General features: G+C 39.3%; 1 protein-coding gene across 2 annotated transcripts in view; it reads left to right on the top strand.

The window, feature by feature from the left end:
- Nucleotides 1-18,009, top strand: part of tspan4a (tetraspanin 4a) — a 406,837-nt gene that overhangs the window by 250,496 nt on the left and 138,332 nt on the right. For both annotated transcript variants that reach the window (XM_055232518.1, XM_033991763.2), the window contains one exon: nucleotides 10,366-10,557. In XM_055232518.1, the coding sequence (XP_055088493.1) occupies nucleotides 10,366-10,557 (192 nt within the window). The remainder of the gene's footprint in view (nucleotides 1-10,365; nucleotides 10,558-18,009) is intronic.

Raw genomic sequence — 18,009 nt, 5'->3', positions numbered from 1 at the left:
ACTTGAGCTCTGTGGTGTAAAGTAACTCCAAGTTTGTGCTGCAGTGAATGGTGTGAATCAAACAGCAGGTATTGGTCAGTGTGTGTGGGTTTCTACCTGAAGACCCCGGTCCTCTTTTATAGTTACAGCAAAATCTCAGAAGGTCAGTTTGTTCTCCTTGGCTTCTTCCCATGTCAACTTGATGTTTGGATCCACAGCATTAATATGTGCAGTAAAAGGTTCCAGATCTTGAATTTTGATTTTAGTCCAGTTTAGTCATCCACGTATTGATACCAATGTGTGGGTGGAGTGTCTGGAAATGATGCCAATGCCTGCTGTTCAAATTATATGAAAGTTATATCAAAGTTATATATGGAACTATATATAAAAGTTCCATAATAGTTAAGTTAATAATAATAGTTAATAATTTAGCCATAATAGGAGAGACCAGTGAGCCTATGGCACAGCTGTGGATTTGCCTATAGAAGCTTCCTCTAAACTGGAAATATGTGGTATTTAAACAAATTTCCAGTTTGTAAATTTGGTCAGGTGACAGTTTTTTTTCTCTCTTTTAGCTTAGTATCCTGCAGTAGCCTCCTCCACCGCTACTGATGGGGAGATACAAGTGAAAAGAGAGGTCACATCAAATGAAACCATGGTCTCATCTGAATCAAATTACAGTAAGCGGGCATACATCTCCATAAACCTGACTCCTACTTGTACTGGGGTAGTGGCTCCTTCTGCTTGTTCCCATGGAAATGATGTGCCTTTGGCTATATCTTCCACATGGTATAAAACTTATCTATTGCCATGGAGAATGTTCCATGGTTTTAATTGGTTCTTTTTACATGGAAAACGTGTTGGTGCCACCTCCAGAAAATTATGTTGTGTTGCTTTTAAATAGGTCACATTTATATAGTGATTTTCTACCTCCAATGGCCACTCAAAGCTCTTTACATCAAAGAAGACACACATTCATACACCAGTCCATGTAGATATACAAGGTGGATTATGTGACTTGCCCAAGGACACAAGGCTAGAGCTGGGATCAAACTGTCAGCGTGTAGGTCAGTGGATTTTACTGCTCTACTATTTTGCAAATGTCGTGAGCAGGATTTTAACTGCCAACCTTCACCTAAGTGGACAAACACTCTACCAACTGTGCCACTGCTGCTTGAGTTTATCGGCTATTCACCTGTAAAAGATTCATCAGTTCAGCTATCGTTTTTAGCATTGCTTTAACTGCTTCACTCCACAGTGTGACAGCTGTTCAAGTCTTCTGGATCCTGTTCACATTTAGTTTTAAACAACCACATTAGTCTACACTTGCTTTTGACCTTGGCTTAGCCCCATTATGCATTTTATGTTCTTCACAAACAGATGTATGTTTTTCTTGTATAACCTTCTTAATGACTGTTACCATGGCACCGGCATGTCCTCTTCTGCGTTCACAGCGTTAAAGCAGATAGTAAATATTAAGTTCTTACAACTTTGTCCTCTCTTCCTCTGCAGACCACACAAACAGGCCTCTGAATCAGGCTCTGTGCTGATGGTCTAACGTGAAGAGTAGGTCTACATGATCCAATTCAAAGAGAAACACACTTCAAAAACAGGAAGAAAAAAAATCCAAACAGCGGACAGATTTTTTTCAGATTATTATTTCAATAAAAGAGCACATTACATGAGATTTCCAATGCATACTATAGGGTTCTCTATACAGTATAGTCTATATGCTTTATATACACAAGGGAAAGTAGCTAATTACAGCTATTCAAGTTCCTGTAATTATGTAGTTTGTTTTTTTTTGAGCAATCTGACCTTTTGAGGAATCACCGAAGAAAGTTCTTAGTTTGTGAATTTGTGTTCACAGACTATGGCAATAAAAGTCTTTTGATTCTGATTCATACAAACACAGCCCTGTATTGCCTGCTCTGATTGGCCAGAGCTTAGAAAATATGCCTTCTATAAAACTCTTCTGCAACTACTATTTGAGTAGTATTTGAATGTGTACTTTTTGCTTTTACATACAAATTTCACAGCAGTTTGTACTTGTACTTGAATACATTATACGCAGGATACTGTACTTTTAATTGATTACAAATTTCTCCTTTTTTCATTACATTTTGTTGCACTGTGCTGTTTATGTGTCGCTGAATCTCATCTAAACAGTAGTCCATTATTCACTCACTCATTATTTATTCATTCCTTTCCGATGTGGACACAGCAGTAACAAATGGGCTTCGAACCCCTAACCTAACCCCAAATGATAGCATAAACAATTTAACCATCATGTCCAGTTTTTCTGTAACTAAGAATGAATCAGTATTACAATCGTTGCCAGTAAAAGTATTTAGTTTGAACATGTGAACAGTTAAGTTCCCATTGAGAAACTGAATTGGGAGTGTGGGATTGGAACTTTCAACCTTCCATTGTGAATTCATTTCCCAAAAAAACAGCAATCTTAAGTTCTGACGCCTATTCTAAATTATGATTGTAGGTTTGCCATTTGAAAGTGTACAGTTCTGTTCCTCACTGTAAACAAGGCAAAGAAAATTCTATTATTTAAATCTATTAGTAGCGTCTCTTTGATTATCACGCCGCATGGATTACAGAAGCTAACACTGTATTTATTTTGGACACAGAAAATATCATTTGCAGATGCACATATCCTGCTGTGTATGCAAAGAGAAGCTGGGGAAAATGAATTTGTCACAGTGCATAAAGTTATCAGCAGTTTTAAAGCCAGAAAGAACCAGATCAGAGGCCTATAGTGTCCTTGTGTCTGAAGCAATGTCCAACAAACAAAGTGTCCCACATACAGCAGGCAGACAGGACTGAATTGGAAACACATTTTACTCAGGAAATTGCTTGAATTCTGAGAAACTCTAACAAACAGTGAGTGCTAGGGGGTTCCTGTACAATGTAGAGGCTATCCCATATTTGGAAATCGTGTTCCTTTGGCTATAATGTTCCACGGTATGGCATTAAACGTATCTATCTCCATGGAGAATGTTCCAAAATGTGGTGCTGTGTTTGTGACTGCAGTGCAACTTTTGATCATCTTTTGGCCTCGTGCTTCCTCCGTGGGTCAGCTGTAGGACAGGGTCAGGCGTGTGGCTATTGATCATTTCATAAAAGGACATTGAAGCTGCAGTGTGCAATGTGCGCTGGTGCACGTGGATTTATTCTCCTTTAATGATCGCAACAATTTGTAAAACTATGTTACTCAAATATATTGTGTATGTTTCCCACACGTCTGTGACTAAATGCTCTCAGTTTAATTAGATTGTGTGTCTTTCTCTGGGAAAATAAAGTCAGACAGTTTCAAACTTTCACCAAACAGAACTTCCTCAAAACCTCTCCCCTCACAGCTCCTCTCTGTTCTCCTCACAGCTCCTCTCTGTTCTCCTCACAGCTCCTCTCTGTTCTCCTCACAGCTCCTCTCTGTTCTCCTCACAGCTCCTTTCTGTTCTCCTTAAGCCTCCTCTCTGTTCTCCTTTTGGCTCCTCTGTGTTCTCATCACGACTTCTCTCTACTCTCCTCACACCTCCTTTCTGCTCCCCTCATGGCTCCTCTCCACTCTCCTCACGGCTCCTTTCTCCTCCCTTCATAATTTCATGAAAAGAAATATGGAATTGAAATTGATTTAAATCTTAAAGGGCCTATATTATGCAAAATTGAGCTTTTAGCCATGTTAGAATATTGTTACCTCTTGTCTGTGTAATCCCTCTGTCGTCCAGGTATGATCCATAGTAAAAGAAAAATTTTATTCTGTCAACTGAACACAAACATTTTGAAGATGCTCCTTCAGTTCTGGTCAGATTGCTGGTGGACACTGCCTTATATCTGTCTGAAGGGAGGAGCTAACTACACCTATTGGGTACAGTTTCTGTTTGTTAGCTAGGTTTAATGAGTTGTCTCCAGTTGACAGAATAGATTTTTCAGCCTAAATGTGCAGGGTTTGTGTGTTAAACATGTGTGAATGAAATAAAAATAATAACTCATAATATATATAGCCCTTTAATATTCATTTTTGCTTGAGTAGTTGCCTTACACTAGCTCACAAAGTCAAAACATACCCCGATGTTCACTGAGGACACGTTGTCTGGAGTGTCTTGCCAAAGGACACAACACCCAAGCTGGGATTGAACCACCAACAGTTGTATTAGCTGTTAAATGCCCAGCTAAATGACTACTCACACCCCAGAGTATATTAAGTTCACCACCAAATGATTCAAGCTATTAGAGAGGGCAAGAAACTGAAAAGAGAGCAGATATCAAAAGAGGAGGGGAGGAGAGGAACAGGGGATCAAACAGAGGAGGAGAGCAGAGCAGGGGAGCCATAATGGAGCATTTAGCCAAGGAAAGCTGATTACCTCTGAGACGCAAGCGCTCCGCCTCCCAAACCCAACTCATCTGAGCTTTAAAGCAGACCTTTTATGCAAAATTAACTTGATTTTATTCATGTTATAGTTGTTTCTCCTCACCATTTACTCACCCAAAGTTTTATTTTGAGTGATTTGTGCATGTTTGACCAATCTTTAATCTCTTATTTTGCCAAATAATCTCCGATTTCACTGCACTTACTGTTACTTACAATTTAATTTTCTTAATCTGTGATACGAATGAAAAAAACAAAACAAAAAAACAAAACATTGGGCACAGGAGTTTTCTTAACCAAAAGTCAGCGAGCTTGTCTCTTTTATTAAGTTGTTTTAGATTAATATTGCAATTTAAAATGTCCATATTATGATAAATGATCCATTGGTGTCATAGATACTAACTATAAAGCAGACACAAGCTCAATATGTCTACTTTAAACTCAAACTGTGAATCTACTGCCAAGGCCAACTGTGTGGCGTTTTCTATCTTCTCACATGAATTGTAATAGCTTTATAAATAACTGCTGTTTACATCTAGACACGCCGTACTATGTTAAACTGCTTGTAATGGTTCCAATGGACTGCCGAGAATCCAAAGGGCATAAGAGACACTTTGCGTGAAGTGGAGCGTATAAAATGGAAGCTTATATGAGCCACATTCACAGATTATATATGACTAGTGTTAAAATTCTGATGAACTCTCTCTCTCCCCTCAGCACAGCACTGGACAGACTGAGGAGCCCGTTTAGTCGTTTAGTGCGCATCCAGCCCAACTCAAATATGTTGCGAATAATTTGCGAAATTAAATCTATAGAGGTATTAGTTCATCAGCTGTTTGTGCTTCTGTAATTCTGTTAATAAGAGATGGATTGACCAAAAAATAAACACGTGTAAAAGTGTGTGAGATGTAGAATCGTCTTAGATTTTTTGCTGTATATTCTTAAAGTGAAGCTAACCACCTAAACTCCGCCCACAACCACAATTCAAATAGAGCTGCTACACTGGGCAATACACACCTGGAGCTCTAAAGAAGAGAGGGAGGGGGAGGAAGGGGCGGGTCTAGAGGTATGACGAAGAGTGTGATTGGTCAAACAGGTATCCACACTTCAAACTCCGCCTCTGCAACCAGGTGTTTGTAATCAGAAACACCTGACTGCAATCGGGTCAGTGCTGCGTGATGTCACCAAGTACCTACAATTTCTGTGGTCACGGGAGCCAGGAGGCACTCATTTGTATACATTTTTGACCACAAATCTGCAAATATATCAAGTTTGCAGTAAAATTACCAACAGTTTTGTAGTGTTTAGTTTTACTTTTGCGATCAGGCTTATCAGGGTGTTTTATACCTCATCGCGCACACGGGGCAGCAGCTGTGTACCCATTTGCCTGTACTGTCTCTGTCTCTGCTAAGGATTCCTGACAAGCCTAACTGAAGATGTGGAGGTGGGTCCCCGGGCGCGGCACTGTGGCCCGTTGCTCCTGACAGGTGGCCCCAGCGAGGATGAATTTCCTTCATTACTAAAGCATAACCTTAAGGCTACCACTTTGTTCACTCTTTTGTATTCCTTTGGCTTGGTTCTTGATTATAATACTGCTGTGATGGTTTTGTTATAGCACGGCTGGGACTTGGCCGGGTTGGAGGAGGTGGGTCGGTCTGTTTTTGTCACATTAATTGTACCGTATAATTCAAAACGTTTGGTTTCTTAAAGCTGGTCACATACTAGAGCAGGAGTGTCAAACTAATTTTCACAAAGGGCCACATCGACAAAATGGTTGTTCTCAAAGGGCCAGATGTAACTAACTGTAAGATAAATGTCACTAAATGTAACCAAATTTAATGTAAAATAAATGCAACTACTTTTTAATCTTGTTAATTAACCGTTTCTATATTTATTCCTTATTCAAGTTACAAATATTGCATATGGATTTGCATAGACATTAAAAAATGCCTGCTTAACTGTGTATCTAATGATAAACGGACATTTTAAGACAGTCGTACCTTTTCATTTCATTTGTCGCGGGCCACATAAAATGATGTGGCGGGCCGCATTTGGCCCACAGACCTTGAGTTTGACACATGCGTACTAGAGGAATGGGTGCCTGGCAAATATTAGTTTTCAGTCCCCCGTGATATATGTATTGTTTCACTTTATTTGATCCTAATAAACAGCCATATTATTTTTGATACACACAGATTATACATGTGCCTAACTGGCTAATCCACCTGTCAAGACTTGATACTCAATACCGATTCCAATACCAGAATGATAATAGGACATGATTTCCAACATTAAATCATAGTACTTTCTTTTATATTCCCATGTGGTCTTATATCTGTGTAATCCCTCAGTCGTAGGTTCCATACTGGTCCATGGGTGTATACTAGTTTATGTGTCTTATACTTGTTCTGATACAGCTCAAAATCATTCTAAATCTGTTCTGTTCTGTTTCATTTCTGTCCTGTGAATGTAGCTTTTGTAGTATTGACACCTGCTCAAACGAGTATCTAGTTTCGATTCTTGTTTTAGTATCAATTAGTATCTGATTTTCAACACTTTTGTCAACCCTAATAATCATAAATATTTACAAACTCTACTAAACTGTTTCTGTAATTACTAGATATCACGACATTCCTAGTCAGAGTCAATACTGTTTAATTCAAGTTTTAAGAGCTTGTTGTAAATCCTGTGTGTATTCACGTCTTACATCCTCTGGCCCTAGCTGTTCCTAAACACCATCCATCCCCTGTACTCCCGCTTTCCTCACACAAATCCTGACCTGTGGGAGTGAATAATTAGTGCAGTCCTGGTTCACTCTGGTCTAATGGGGACTCTGGTCTTACTTTGAACAATGAGGCTGAGTACTACGCACACGTTTCCCCTCTAATCAAACATGTAAATGAGGTTATAAACGACCGCACCACGCCTTCTTCTGATTGGATATCGACCCGCTCCTATCTGCTGCTGCGTATGTGGGCTACGCTAAACGGAATCAATCAAACTCGAGTCCACCAATCCAGGGATGATTAAGGAATATGACTTCTTTTATCGCTGCTGATACCACAACTATATTACTACAACTAAATGGTTATATTAGTACAAAGTATAAGAGATCACATCAATGTACTGTGGTTCCAAGAGACCTTTTCAAGAAGTGATGTGAACTTCTGTCTACATTTTTAATGAGGCAGATATAAATTTTGACTTTTATAGACAGAGCAGATAAATGGGTGTAGCTGAGTCAAGATGATGGTGATGATAATAATGATGATGATGATAATAATAATAGAAAAAAAGAAAGGAAAAAGAAGGAAAAAAGGGAAAAGGGAAAGAAAGGAAAAGAGGAAAAAAGGAAGAAAGGAAGGAAAAAAGGGAAGAAAGGAAAAGGAAAAAATAATAAAAGAGAATGGAGACTAAACCCTGAACTGAATGTCAAAACTAGTTTTAACTTTATAACTATACTCACTTATTCATTCATTTTACCTGCTCAATAATAAAACTTTAGCTCATTGTATCAAGTCCTGTTATGTTTTGTATTGTATAGTTGTTGTTTTTTTCATAAATAAAAAAGTAAATTAATAATAATAATAACTGTTATTATTATTATTATTATTATTATTATTATTATTATTATTATTATTATTATTATTATTATTATTATGTGAAAATAGAAAGTAAAAAATAAATTCTTCAAAACATTATTCATGGACATAGATGTGTTGTGTGCCATATTGTGCAAGATTATAGCCAAAGGAACAACATTTCCATGGAAACAAGCAGTAGCAGCTCATCATAAGAGTCAGGTTTGTGAAGTGACAATGCAGCGTTTCAATTAATAAAACATCGATAATGAAAATGTTCTGTGGTATTTAATGAAAATACAATTAAAATGAGTTCATTCTGTTGCGGTCCTGCAAATTCTGGTGTGAATCACTATGTCAATAAACTGAGCTAAACTAAATACTTCTAGTCCTGGTCATAATGTTTTCTAACAAGACTTTGGTGTTACTCACGTGTGGTTGTCAGTCGCCAAAACAGACCTGGTTTTTCATAGTTTGTGATGTTTGGAGGCTAACGCTAAGTCTTCCATTGAAAAGCTATTGAAGCCTATATATGAAACAGTATCAGTCTTTGGAATGTTTACGTTCTGGTTACAAATATTGGAAGGGTTTATGTGACAACTTCTACTTGCCTACGTCTACTATTGTTGGTACTGTAGCTATAACTATAGTTTCTGCAAATGTTTCTACTTTTCTACAATGACTTCTACTAAAAATACAGCATTTATTCATCTAGAATTTTAATGATTTCTATAACCATATTACAATTGAACTACCTACTGTTGCTACTGCTTATACTAATACCACAACAGCTACTACTACTACCACTATTAATGTAACTTCTATCACTACTACTACCGCCACCATTACTACGAGTTCCACTGTTCCTAAAACTAGGGCAATGTCTCCTGCTGCCCTAGTTTGGTATTACTGCTGAGTACTACTACTGCTACATCGCCACTTGCAACACAGGTAACAACTATATACTAGTTATCATTAAATAGTACTACAAATACTTTGATCAACTGGAATGGAATATACCACTTTTAGATTAGCAAATGTATGAGTGGCTAATTCAAGTGGCTCGTCTGCACTGGTGGAGCAGACCTGAGATGAATATGTGTAAGTGATTTTTAATACGCAGCTTCCAGGAACAGCGCTTGGATAATTAACTGTCTGATGCCGATTTCCTGCTATTAACACACCATCTGCAGAGGATTAGCACAAGTAATCTGGGGCTAGCAGTGAGACCTGAAGCTAACTGCCCAAATCAATGTGAACACGGTAGGAATAATGATCATTCTCAGTATAATCACACTGGTATTTTGTATTTTCCTATTGGTATTAAAGGGAAGAAGATGGAGAGGTTGAGTCAGTGATGGTTCTGCTGCTGCGGTGGGGAGGTTGTAGAGAGGAGTTGGGTTGTGTAGGTAAATTTGCTGAAAAAGAGTGGAAAGAACTGATTTTGAAGAGTTCTACGAAACAGTATCCTGTTTTTATGTGTGTCATTGCCGATAATCATAGACTGTATATATAAATGGACTTAGCTAGCCGTTGCGTTCCAAACAGGAAGTGAGCATGTGTGAGATTCAGCTCCATCGATTTTGACTCCAATTCACTTTTTATTGAAAAAAACACTGCCCCTCTCTTTGTAACTGCTGCTGTCAGGCTCATAATTTTGCTCTTAAAATGTTTGTATTAACCCACTCGACATGATTCTTGGGTTTTTATTTAGATATTTGTCTGTGAATCAAGACATGAACATTATTAACACACCAATGAGCTGCCCTCTTTTGCCGAGGTCACCCCCGCTAGCATCAGCAGTAGGTTTGATCAACAGTGTTTCTAAGCACTCAGTTCCTGCTCGATGAGCTTCATTTGATTGGAGCTATGGGTGACTGCACAGTCCCTTAGTCCACTTCTTTATACAACCTTTGTCGTTAATTTAGTAGTTTTAGTAATAGTAGTAGCAGTAGTAGTAGTACCAGTAGTAATAGTAGCAGCAATAGTAGTAGCAGCAGTAGTAGCAGTAGCAATACAGATAAATAGTAGTATAGCAGCAGTAGTGTTAGTAGTTAGTGTTGTTACAGTTTATGGTACAATGGCCATCTTTTAACTGTGAGGTTGGTAGTTGTTGTTGGTAGTTGCTGTAATAGCAAAAAAACAAACAACCAAACTACTAATACTTTCTCAAAGATCCAGAGAAATGATGATTGACTTTTGGCTGCATTGTTGTTCTATTCTGGCCGCTCTGGACCTTGCTGATGTCTTCCTGAGTCATATGAGCCCACACTTGCCCTGTACCGGGTTTGACATGTTTAAGACGGTGACTGACTTTACACTCTGTGCTCTGTGACACATCCCATAATAATCCGTCATACCCTGTTATGCCGCCCCATATGGCCCCTGTCAGCTAACTCCTCTCCCCCCTCTCTCTCTCCACAGTTGGGGGGCTGCGGGATCCTCGGGGTGGGCGTATGGTTGTCTGTCACCCAGGGCAGCTTCGCCACACTCTCGTCCTCCCTGCCCTCCCTGTCGGCCGCCAACCTGCTCATCGCCGTGGGAACCATCATCATGGTGATTGGCTGCTTGGGCTGTGTGGGCGCGGTTAAGGAGAGCCGGCCCATCCTTCTCGCGGTAAGAGACGTTTAACTTTACTTTAATGCTTTGGGTTTGGCGCAGTGGTCTTTTTGGTAAACTGTTTTATTTGGTTGTGTTTATAGACGCAGAGTTCGATTGTCATACTATTCATTATGTATTTGTTTGTATTAGTGTTGCCACAAAACAAAAATGTCAAGTTCGATTGCAATATAGTACTTTCTTATATCTGTGTAATCTCTCAGTCGTCCAGGCAGGTTCCATAGTGGTCCATTTAGTCTATGTGGTCTTACACTTGTTCCAATCAAGATCATTCTAAAGCTATTAAAGAAAGGTTCATTTCTGTTGATACCTTCTCAAATGAATATCTAGTTTCGATACTACTTTTAGCATTGATTAGTATCTGAATTTTGATATTTTTGACAACCTTAGTACCTACAAGCATTAGCATTAGCCCTCAGAAATAGCATGATTAATCAAGATGGTGTCGGCTGTACCAACTCAGCTCAAAGTCTCGTTAAAAGTTATAGTCGAGTGTGTAAACCTTTTGATGGTATATTTTAGGACATAATTAGCATGTAAAACTGACATCTGGGATAAATGCTGGCCAACATTAAAGGGCCCATATCACGCTATTTTCTGTTGTTATTATGTTGTTTCCTCATCACAAACATGCCTGGAATTGTGTTTTGTTTCATTCACACTTTTAACACACAAATCATCCATATTTAGGTTGAGTTTTTCTCTCAAACAAAGAATACTCGGTTCCACTTTGTGATGTCATGTGGTAATACAGGACATGCTCCACTGTGTTTTAAACTCCATACACCCTCACTAGAATCATTTGGATAAATTGAGCTCTAGAATTGCCAATCTCTACTGAACTAAAGGCAAAATGTAGCGGTAAAACTACTGCTTCATGACATCACGAGGTGGACCAAAGCATATAGAGCTTTGGGAATGCAGATAGCTTTATAATCCAGGATTACTCAAACATGTGAATGAAATAAAACACTGTTCCAGCTATGTTTCTGAGGAGGTAACAGTGTCATAACACAGCTTAAACCTTACATGAGTTAATTTTAAGTAATATAGGACCTTTAAATAAAAATTTGTGACATGTGCTTCAGATAAGTGATCCATGGACTCTCTCTGTTGGGCTGGGTGCACACTATTTTTGTTATATTGTGAAGGCTTTTTAGTTTTAGTTTTTTTAGTTTTAGTTTTTTTAGTTTTGTCTGTGATTTCTGGGGGCACGTTAATCCCAGACGATAAGGGAGTTCTAATAGTCTTTATTGAGCTAACCCCTGTTTGAAGTATCAACAATAGGATATGAGTAGACAACAGCGAACTATCAGCTCACATGAAGCCTGTTTGGAGTGTTCCCTGGAGGAGCACAGCTCACAATTTTAGGTAATGGAAGTTTTGAGAGGGACTACTTTCTCATTCTGCACAGAGATGAGGAGGAATTATACATCAAAGTGCAGTTTATTTGTGTTTCTGACAGTTTTTATACACTGTCAGTTGCATATTCTTGAAGTTTTTGGGAAGTTTGTTGCTATAGTGAGTTTTATCGGAAGTGCACAAACAACGTGAAAAATGTATCCTACAATTATCAATAGACAGATTCCAAATTTATTCATCCAAAAGTTGCACTTTTAGTGCAGTTATTCAGATAATTGATTGATTGTACAGCAGAGGAGGGTAGCGTAGCCAAAATTATACTCAAGTAAGAGTAATGTTACTTCAAAGTAGTATTACTCAAGCAGAAGTACAAAGTAGTGGTCCAAGAAATTTGTGACTTAAAGCATAACTGTTGGGACGTAACATTTGAATATTTTAAGTTAATGTAATTTAAAGGACAAAACTTGAAATAATGCACAAAATCTGGTATTTTCTAAGGATAAACACCACCATGAATACAGTGCAAGAAACAGAAATGTTCAAACCATTTCATATTGTCAACATAAAGCTTTTGTCACTTACAGTGGGAAAAGCAACCACAACTTTTACTCAAGTAAGAGTATTGTTACTTCAATAAAAATATTACTCAAGTAGGAGTAAAGTCTGCTGCTAGAAGAGTACTCTGAAAAGTACAATTTATTAAAAAACTTACCCAAGCAAATGTATTTGAATAAAAGTACTACCCACCTCTGCACAATGCCACTTTCAGATTTTAAGAAAGGAAGGGAGTATTGATATTGGCATTGCATAGTAATTAACATATGTACATTTTAAGGCAAAGCATAAGTTTAGACATGTTAGGGCCATTTTATTACCATAATTTCCCCCACAAACAGCAAAATATCCAGTCTTATTCTGTACAAAAACAGTTTAGATCTATACAAACAGCCAGGCCTTCTATTTGTCCTTTAGAGCCCCTTTGAAACTCTTTTCTATACTTATATTTATTGAAATATAGGATCGATATTGAAAAAATTATCCCCAAAAGAACTTAGTATCATATCGATATCAAAATTCGTGGTGTCACCCATGTCTAATTTTAAGATTTTTGAATATTTTCTATTCCTTCGCAGCTGCACTATTATGTCTATTTTTATATATTATGAGTGAGTGTGTTTTGATGTGTTCTCAGGCCTTTTAAGCACTTTGCTCTTCTCTGTGGTGTTATACAAGTGTTTTGAATGACTTGGAAAAAATTGTAATAGTGAGATTTTTAGAAGCAAAAATACATCATTTCAAGTCAATCTGTACTCCAAAAATAATAAGTTCTTATGTAAAGTGCTTTTTGAGCTTGATGTTTATGTTACATTAATTTTCTTTTCATTCTGAGTTTGATTTTACAAAGTTAGATACATAATAAAGGAGTGGAATGCATTATAATATTTGAATGAAAGAGAATTTAGGCTGTGTCTTGCCCAAGGAAACAATGACAGCATTCAACTATGGGAGATGGACTTGCACCGCCAACCTGTGGGTCACTGGATCTGACTGCTCAACCAATAATGTTTATGTTGAGAGTGAGATTCAAAATGCCAACCTTCAGATCAGGGGACACATACTTTATCAACTGTGCTACTGTCGCCCTACTGTTGCCTAATGTCGCCCTGCTGTCACCCTACTGCCGTCCGATTGTCGCCGTACTGTTGTCATACTGTCGCCCTGCTGTCGCTTTACTGTCGCACTACTGTCGCCCTTCTGTCATCCCACTGCCGCCCTACTGTCAACCTGCTGTCACCCTAATATCGCCCTACTGCCGCTCTACTGTCAACCTGCTGTCACCCTAATATTGCCCTACTGCCGCTCTCCTGCCGCTCTACTGTCAACCTGCTGTCAGCCTAATATTGCCCTACTGCCCCTCTCCTGCCGCCCTACTGTCGCCCCACTGTCATCCCACTGCCGCCCTACTGTCGACCTGCTGTCACCCTAATATCGCCCTACTGCCGCTCTCCTGCCGCTCTCCTGCCGCTCTACTGTCAACCTGCTGTCACCCTAATATTGCCCTACTGCCGCTCTCCTGCCGCCCTACTGTCGACCTGCTGTCACCCTAATATTGCCCTACTGCCGCTCTCCTGCCGCTCTACTGTCAACCTGCTGTCACCCTAATATTGCCCTACTGCCCCTCTCCTGCCGCCCTACTGTCGCCCCACTGTCATCCCTCTGCCGCTCTACTGTCGACCTGCTGTCACCCTAATATCGCCCTACTGCCGCTCTCCTGCCGCTCTACTGTCGACCTGCTGTCACCCTAATATTGCCCTACTGCCGCTCTCCTGCCGCTCTACTGTCGACCTGCTGTCACCCTAATATTGCCCTACTGCCGCTCTCCTGCCGCTCTACTGTCAACCTGCTGTCACCCTAATATTGCCCTACTGCCCCTCTCCTGCTGCCCTACTGTCGCCCCACTGTCATCCCACTGCCGCCCTACTGTCGACCTGCTGTCACCCTAATATCGCCCTACTGCCGCTCTCCTGCCGCTCTACTGTCAACCTGCTGTCACCCTAATATTGCCCTACTGCCGCTCTCCTGCTGCCCTACTGTCGACCTGCTGTCACCCTAATATTGCCCTACTGCCGCTCTACTGTCAACCTGCTGTCACCCTAATGTTGCCCTACTGCTGCTCTACTGTTGCCCTACTGTCTCCCTGCTATCACTATAATGTCGCCATACCTTCACCCTCCTGGCACCTTATTGTCGCTGTACTGTCGTTCTACTATCGCCCTACTGTCATCCTGCTGTTGTTCAGGTGTTTGTAGTAAGTTAGCATTTAAGTACTAAAACTTAGCAGCTATAAACACTAATAAAATCAACTGTCCTACATATAATCACGCAGAAATATATGAGTATTTTATTTTCAGACATGCTACAAACTGCATTACTCACATAAAGCATAAATAAACACAATGAAACTCCAGTAAGTTTCATTTTCACTTTAACGTATAGGAGCGGACTAAGACAAAACATGTGCTCAGTGGGTGGAGTTGGTGGAGATGCTGTAGTATCTTATTGCTGCAGAGCTAAAATGACTAAATGTCCAAAAAGCATTATTTTGTTGGCTGTTTCTTACCTAATGCAGTTGAACGCCTCTCCTAGTCTGCACCTGGATTTCCTGCCGTGCATGTAAACATAGTGACCATTGACTATTTCCTATACCACTCTCAGATCTGTACAAATCCCTGTATTGAAGAGGCAAAATGGCGTTTTGTTTTGTGTTGTGTTGTGTGTGTGCAGTCTACAGTATATACATCAGTTGTGGAAGCTGTAACAAGATAATAGCTTTGTTAAAGGTCATTTACAAACCGCATTCCTCAGACTTCACATTGATCTGGAGGAAACAGGGCCGACAGCAGCGCTAATGGCCCAATCCAGCACAAGTATTGACGAGCTAATGCTAACGAGCGCATACCTTATAGTCGCAAGAGCTTAAGCAGTCCCCAGTGTTGTTACGTTGTCATGATACTAAAATTTCAATACTAAGGAATAGACTTGATACTCACTATGGATTCAGATACCACGATGATTATAAAAAACAAAAAACAAAACTTAGTTTAGACCAGGGATGTCAAACTCAATTTTGCCGAGGGCGACATCAGCAAAATGGTTCATCTCAAATCTGCAAAGATATAAAAAATATGTGTGTGTAAATGCATAATTCCTGATAAACTGACATTTTAAGACAGTCATACATTTAAATTTGCCTTGTCACGGCCACATAAAATTACACATTTTATGTGGCCGCCATTTGAGTTTGACACATGTGCTTTAGACAATAGAATGCCATTTTCAACATTAAATAATAGTACTTTCTCCACGCTGTGTAATCCCTCAGTCGCCCAGGTAGGTTCCATAGTGGTCCACGGGCGTATATTAGTCTATATGGTCTTATACAACTTAAGATCATTCTAAAGCTATTCAGAAAAGGTTCATTTCTGTCCTGTGACTTTTTTAGTATTGATACTTGCTCAAATGAATATCTAGTTTTAATGTATTAGTTTTAGTATAGCTGCACATCACGCAAGTATATGTTTGTTAATCAATATCTAGTAATTTTAAAAATCAAGCCGATATTGTACCTTTACCTGCACTCATGATAAAGTATTAGCGTCTGTTAACTGTGCTGCTATTTGCGTTTTCAATAGTCTTTGCTACCTGTTGTAGCCAGCAGAGGGCGTATTACTATTACTACTACTATTCCATTACATTTTCTTCTGTGTAAACCGATCAGAAAAGCAACCCATTCATCATATTAAAGAGGACATACTATGTAGAACTGACTACTCTGAACCAAGCTTCATAGTTCCTGCATTTGCGTACTCAAAGTAGCATTTCGATTCAGTCTTGCATTTTTGTATGCTTTCACTTACCCTCTACTCTTTGTACCCACTCACAAAATCCTCGTTCTGAGTCATACATGTATGCTTCAAAGTAATGAAATGTCAAAAATAAATATCCGCTGCTTGTTTTGGTGACATGCCACTATAAAAAGGCTGGGTGTATCAGCTCTGCAGTTTTGAACAAGACATCAGTGGACTTCTTTCAATTGCTAAGTCGTTTTGGGTCAATATAGCGGTTTACAATGAACAGTGTAATGGTATTGGCAGAAATGTATAAGGCACTTTGTTGGGTGAGAACCAAGAGGAGGCATTGACCAGCGACAAAGCGACAATTTTATCCAATCAGAGCCATTGTTTGATGAGAACAGTGTCTAAAAAACTGCCTACGACTATCCCAGACAGCTGTTTCTTTGAGCAAAGGGACTAATGTGTGGGCTAACTGTTCACTCTGAGAACATGACCTTTAAACGGAGCATATTGTGTAAAATTAACCTTTATGAGATTTTAATCATAGTGGTGTTCACTCATCATTAGTTTACACAGAGTTTTATTTTGTGCTTAGAAAATTGCCATTTTAATCTACCCCCTATCTGTGATTGTGATTATTCAAATAATTCAGACTCCATAACATACATGTAGTTAATGGACCTGTTTCTATTATTAAGCAGTTTTAGATCATTATTGTGGTTTCTAATGGCCAGAAACTAATGATCTACTGATTTTTTTTTAGCTTTCTATCTAAAAAAAAAAAAGCCTGAAGAGATTTTAAATGTCATCCGTGCATGTTTGAGTATTTTAGTTTTTTTTTTGTTTTTTTTTTTTCCCAGACCCTTTTCGAACCCTCTTTACGGTTAGCTGTGAGATCTTGTGCAACATACAACCCACAACCCTACGTCAACCATTCTCCCACATGACAAGTCTCCATAAATATACAAAAGCAGGATGCAAAACTGTAGACAGCAATTTGACAAACCTGATGTGATGCGCAGTGATGTCCAGCCAAATGAAGCTCATCGAGGCAATAGGGACGAATCTGGAGTCGAGTTCCATATTTGGAATCCCGACCATGAGTATCACAGCAGCAAAGGACCAATCAGGAGCGACGCTGGTGAATAGAAAGTGAATTGGAGTCGATGGAGCCAGATGCTCGCCAGTGCTCTCTTTGCATTTGAAGCGCGGTGGTTAGTGGGTTAGCTATGCCCATTTATATATCTTATGGTATCTATGGTTAATACGTTGCTTTTGGCGAATATAGCATTTTCAAAACAGTCAAACATAACAAGGTGATCTAAATATGTTATGTGTTAGCAGTTAATACCCCACAGAAGTAAAATACCCCGTCTTTAAGATACTTAAGATACTTTTTCTCCAAAACATTGTTCAGATTCATTGCTTTCAAATTCAGGTGAGTTTTATTATTTTTTTACCTCCTGCTCAGGCACGTGCAGCAGATATAACATAAGTACAGGTCTCCTCTCTCCTTATATAGTCTTTTATATAGTCTTTTACCACATATACACTTCTGAGAGCTGCTGACGTCTGCGTGGAGCTGATTGGTGCGTTCGATCTTCTGACTCTGCTTTGAACGGGTCCTCCTGGTGTGCTCTGGGCCTTAGGATGCCTCTCCTCCCCCCCTCCTCCTCTCCCCTCTTTACCTCTACACCTTCCTCCTCCCTCCTACTCCTTCTTCCTCTTCTTC

This window comes from Periophthalmus magnuspinnatus, chromosome 3 (assembly GCF_009829125.3).
Source record: "Periophthalmus magnuspinnatus isolate fPerMag1 chromosome 3, fPerMag1.2.pri, whole genome shotgun sequence".
Classification (NCBI taxonomy): domain Eukaryota; kingdom Metazoa; phylum Chordata; class Actinopteri; order Gobiiformes; family Gobiidae; genus Periophthalmus; species Periophthalmus magnuspinnatus.
The sequence above is the reverse complement of the archived record's forward strand: the minus strand, read 5'-3'. Positions and strand labels throughout refer to the sequence as shown.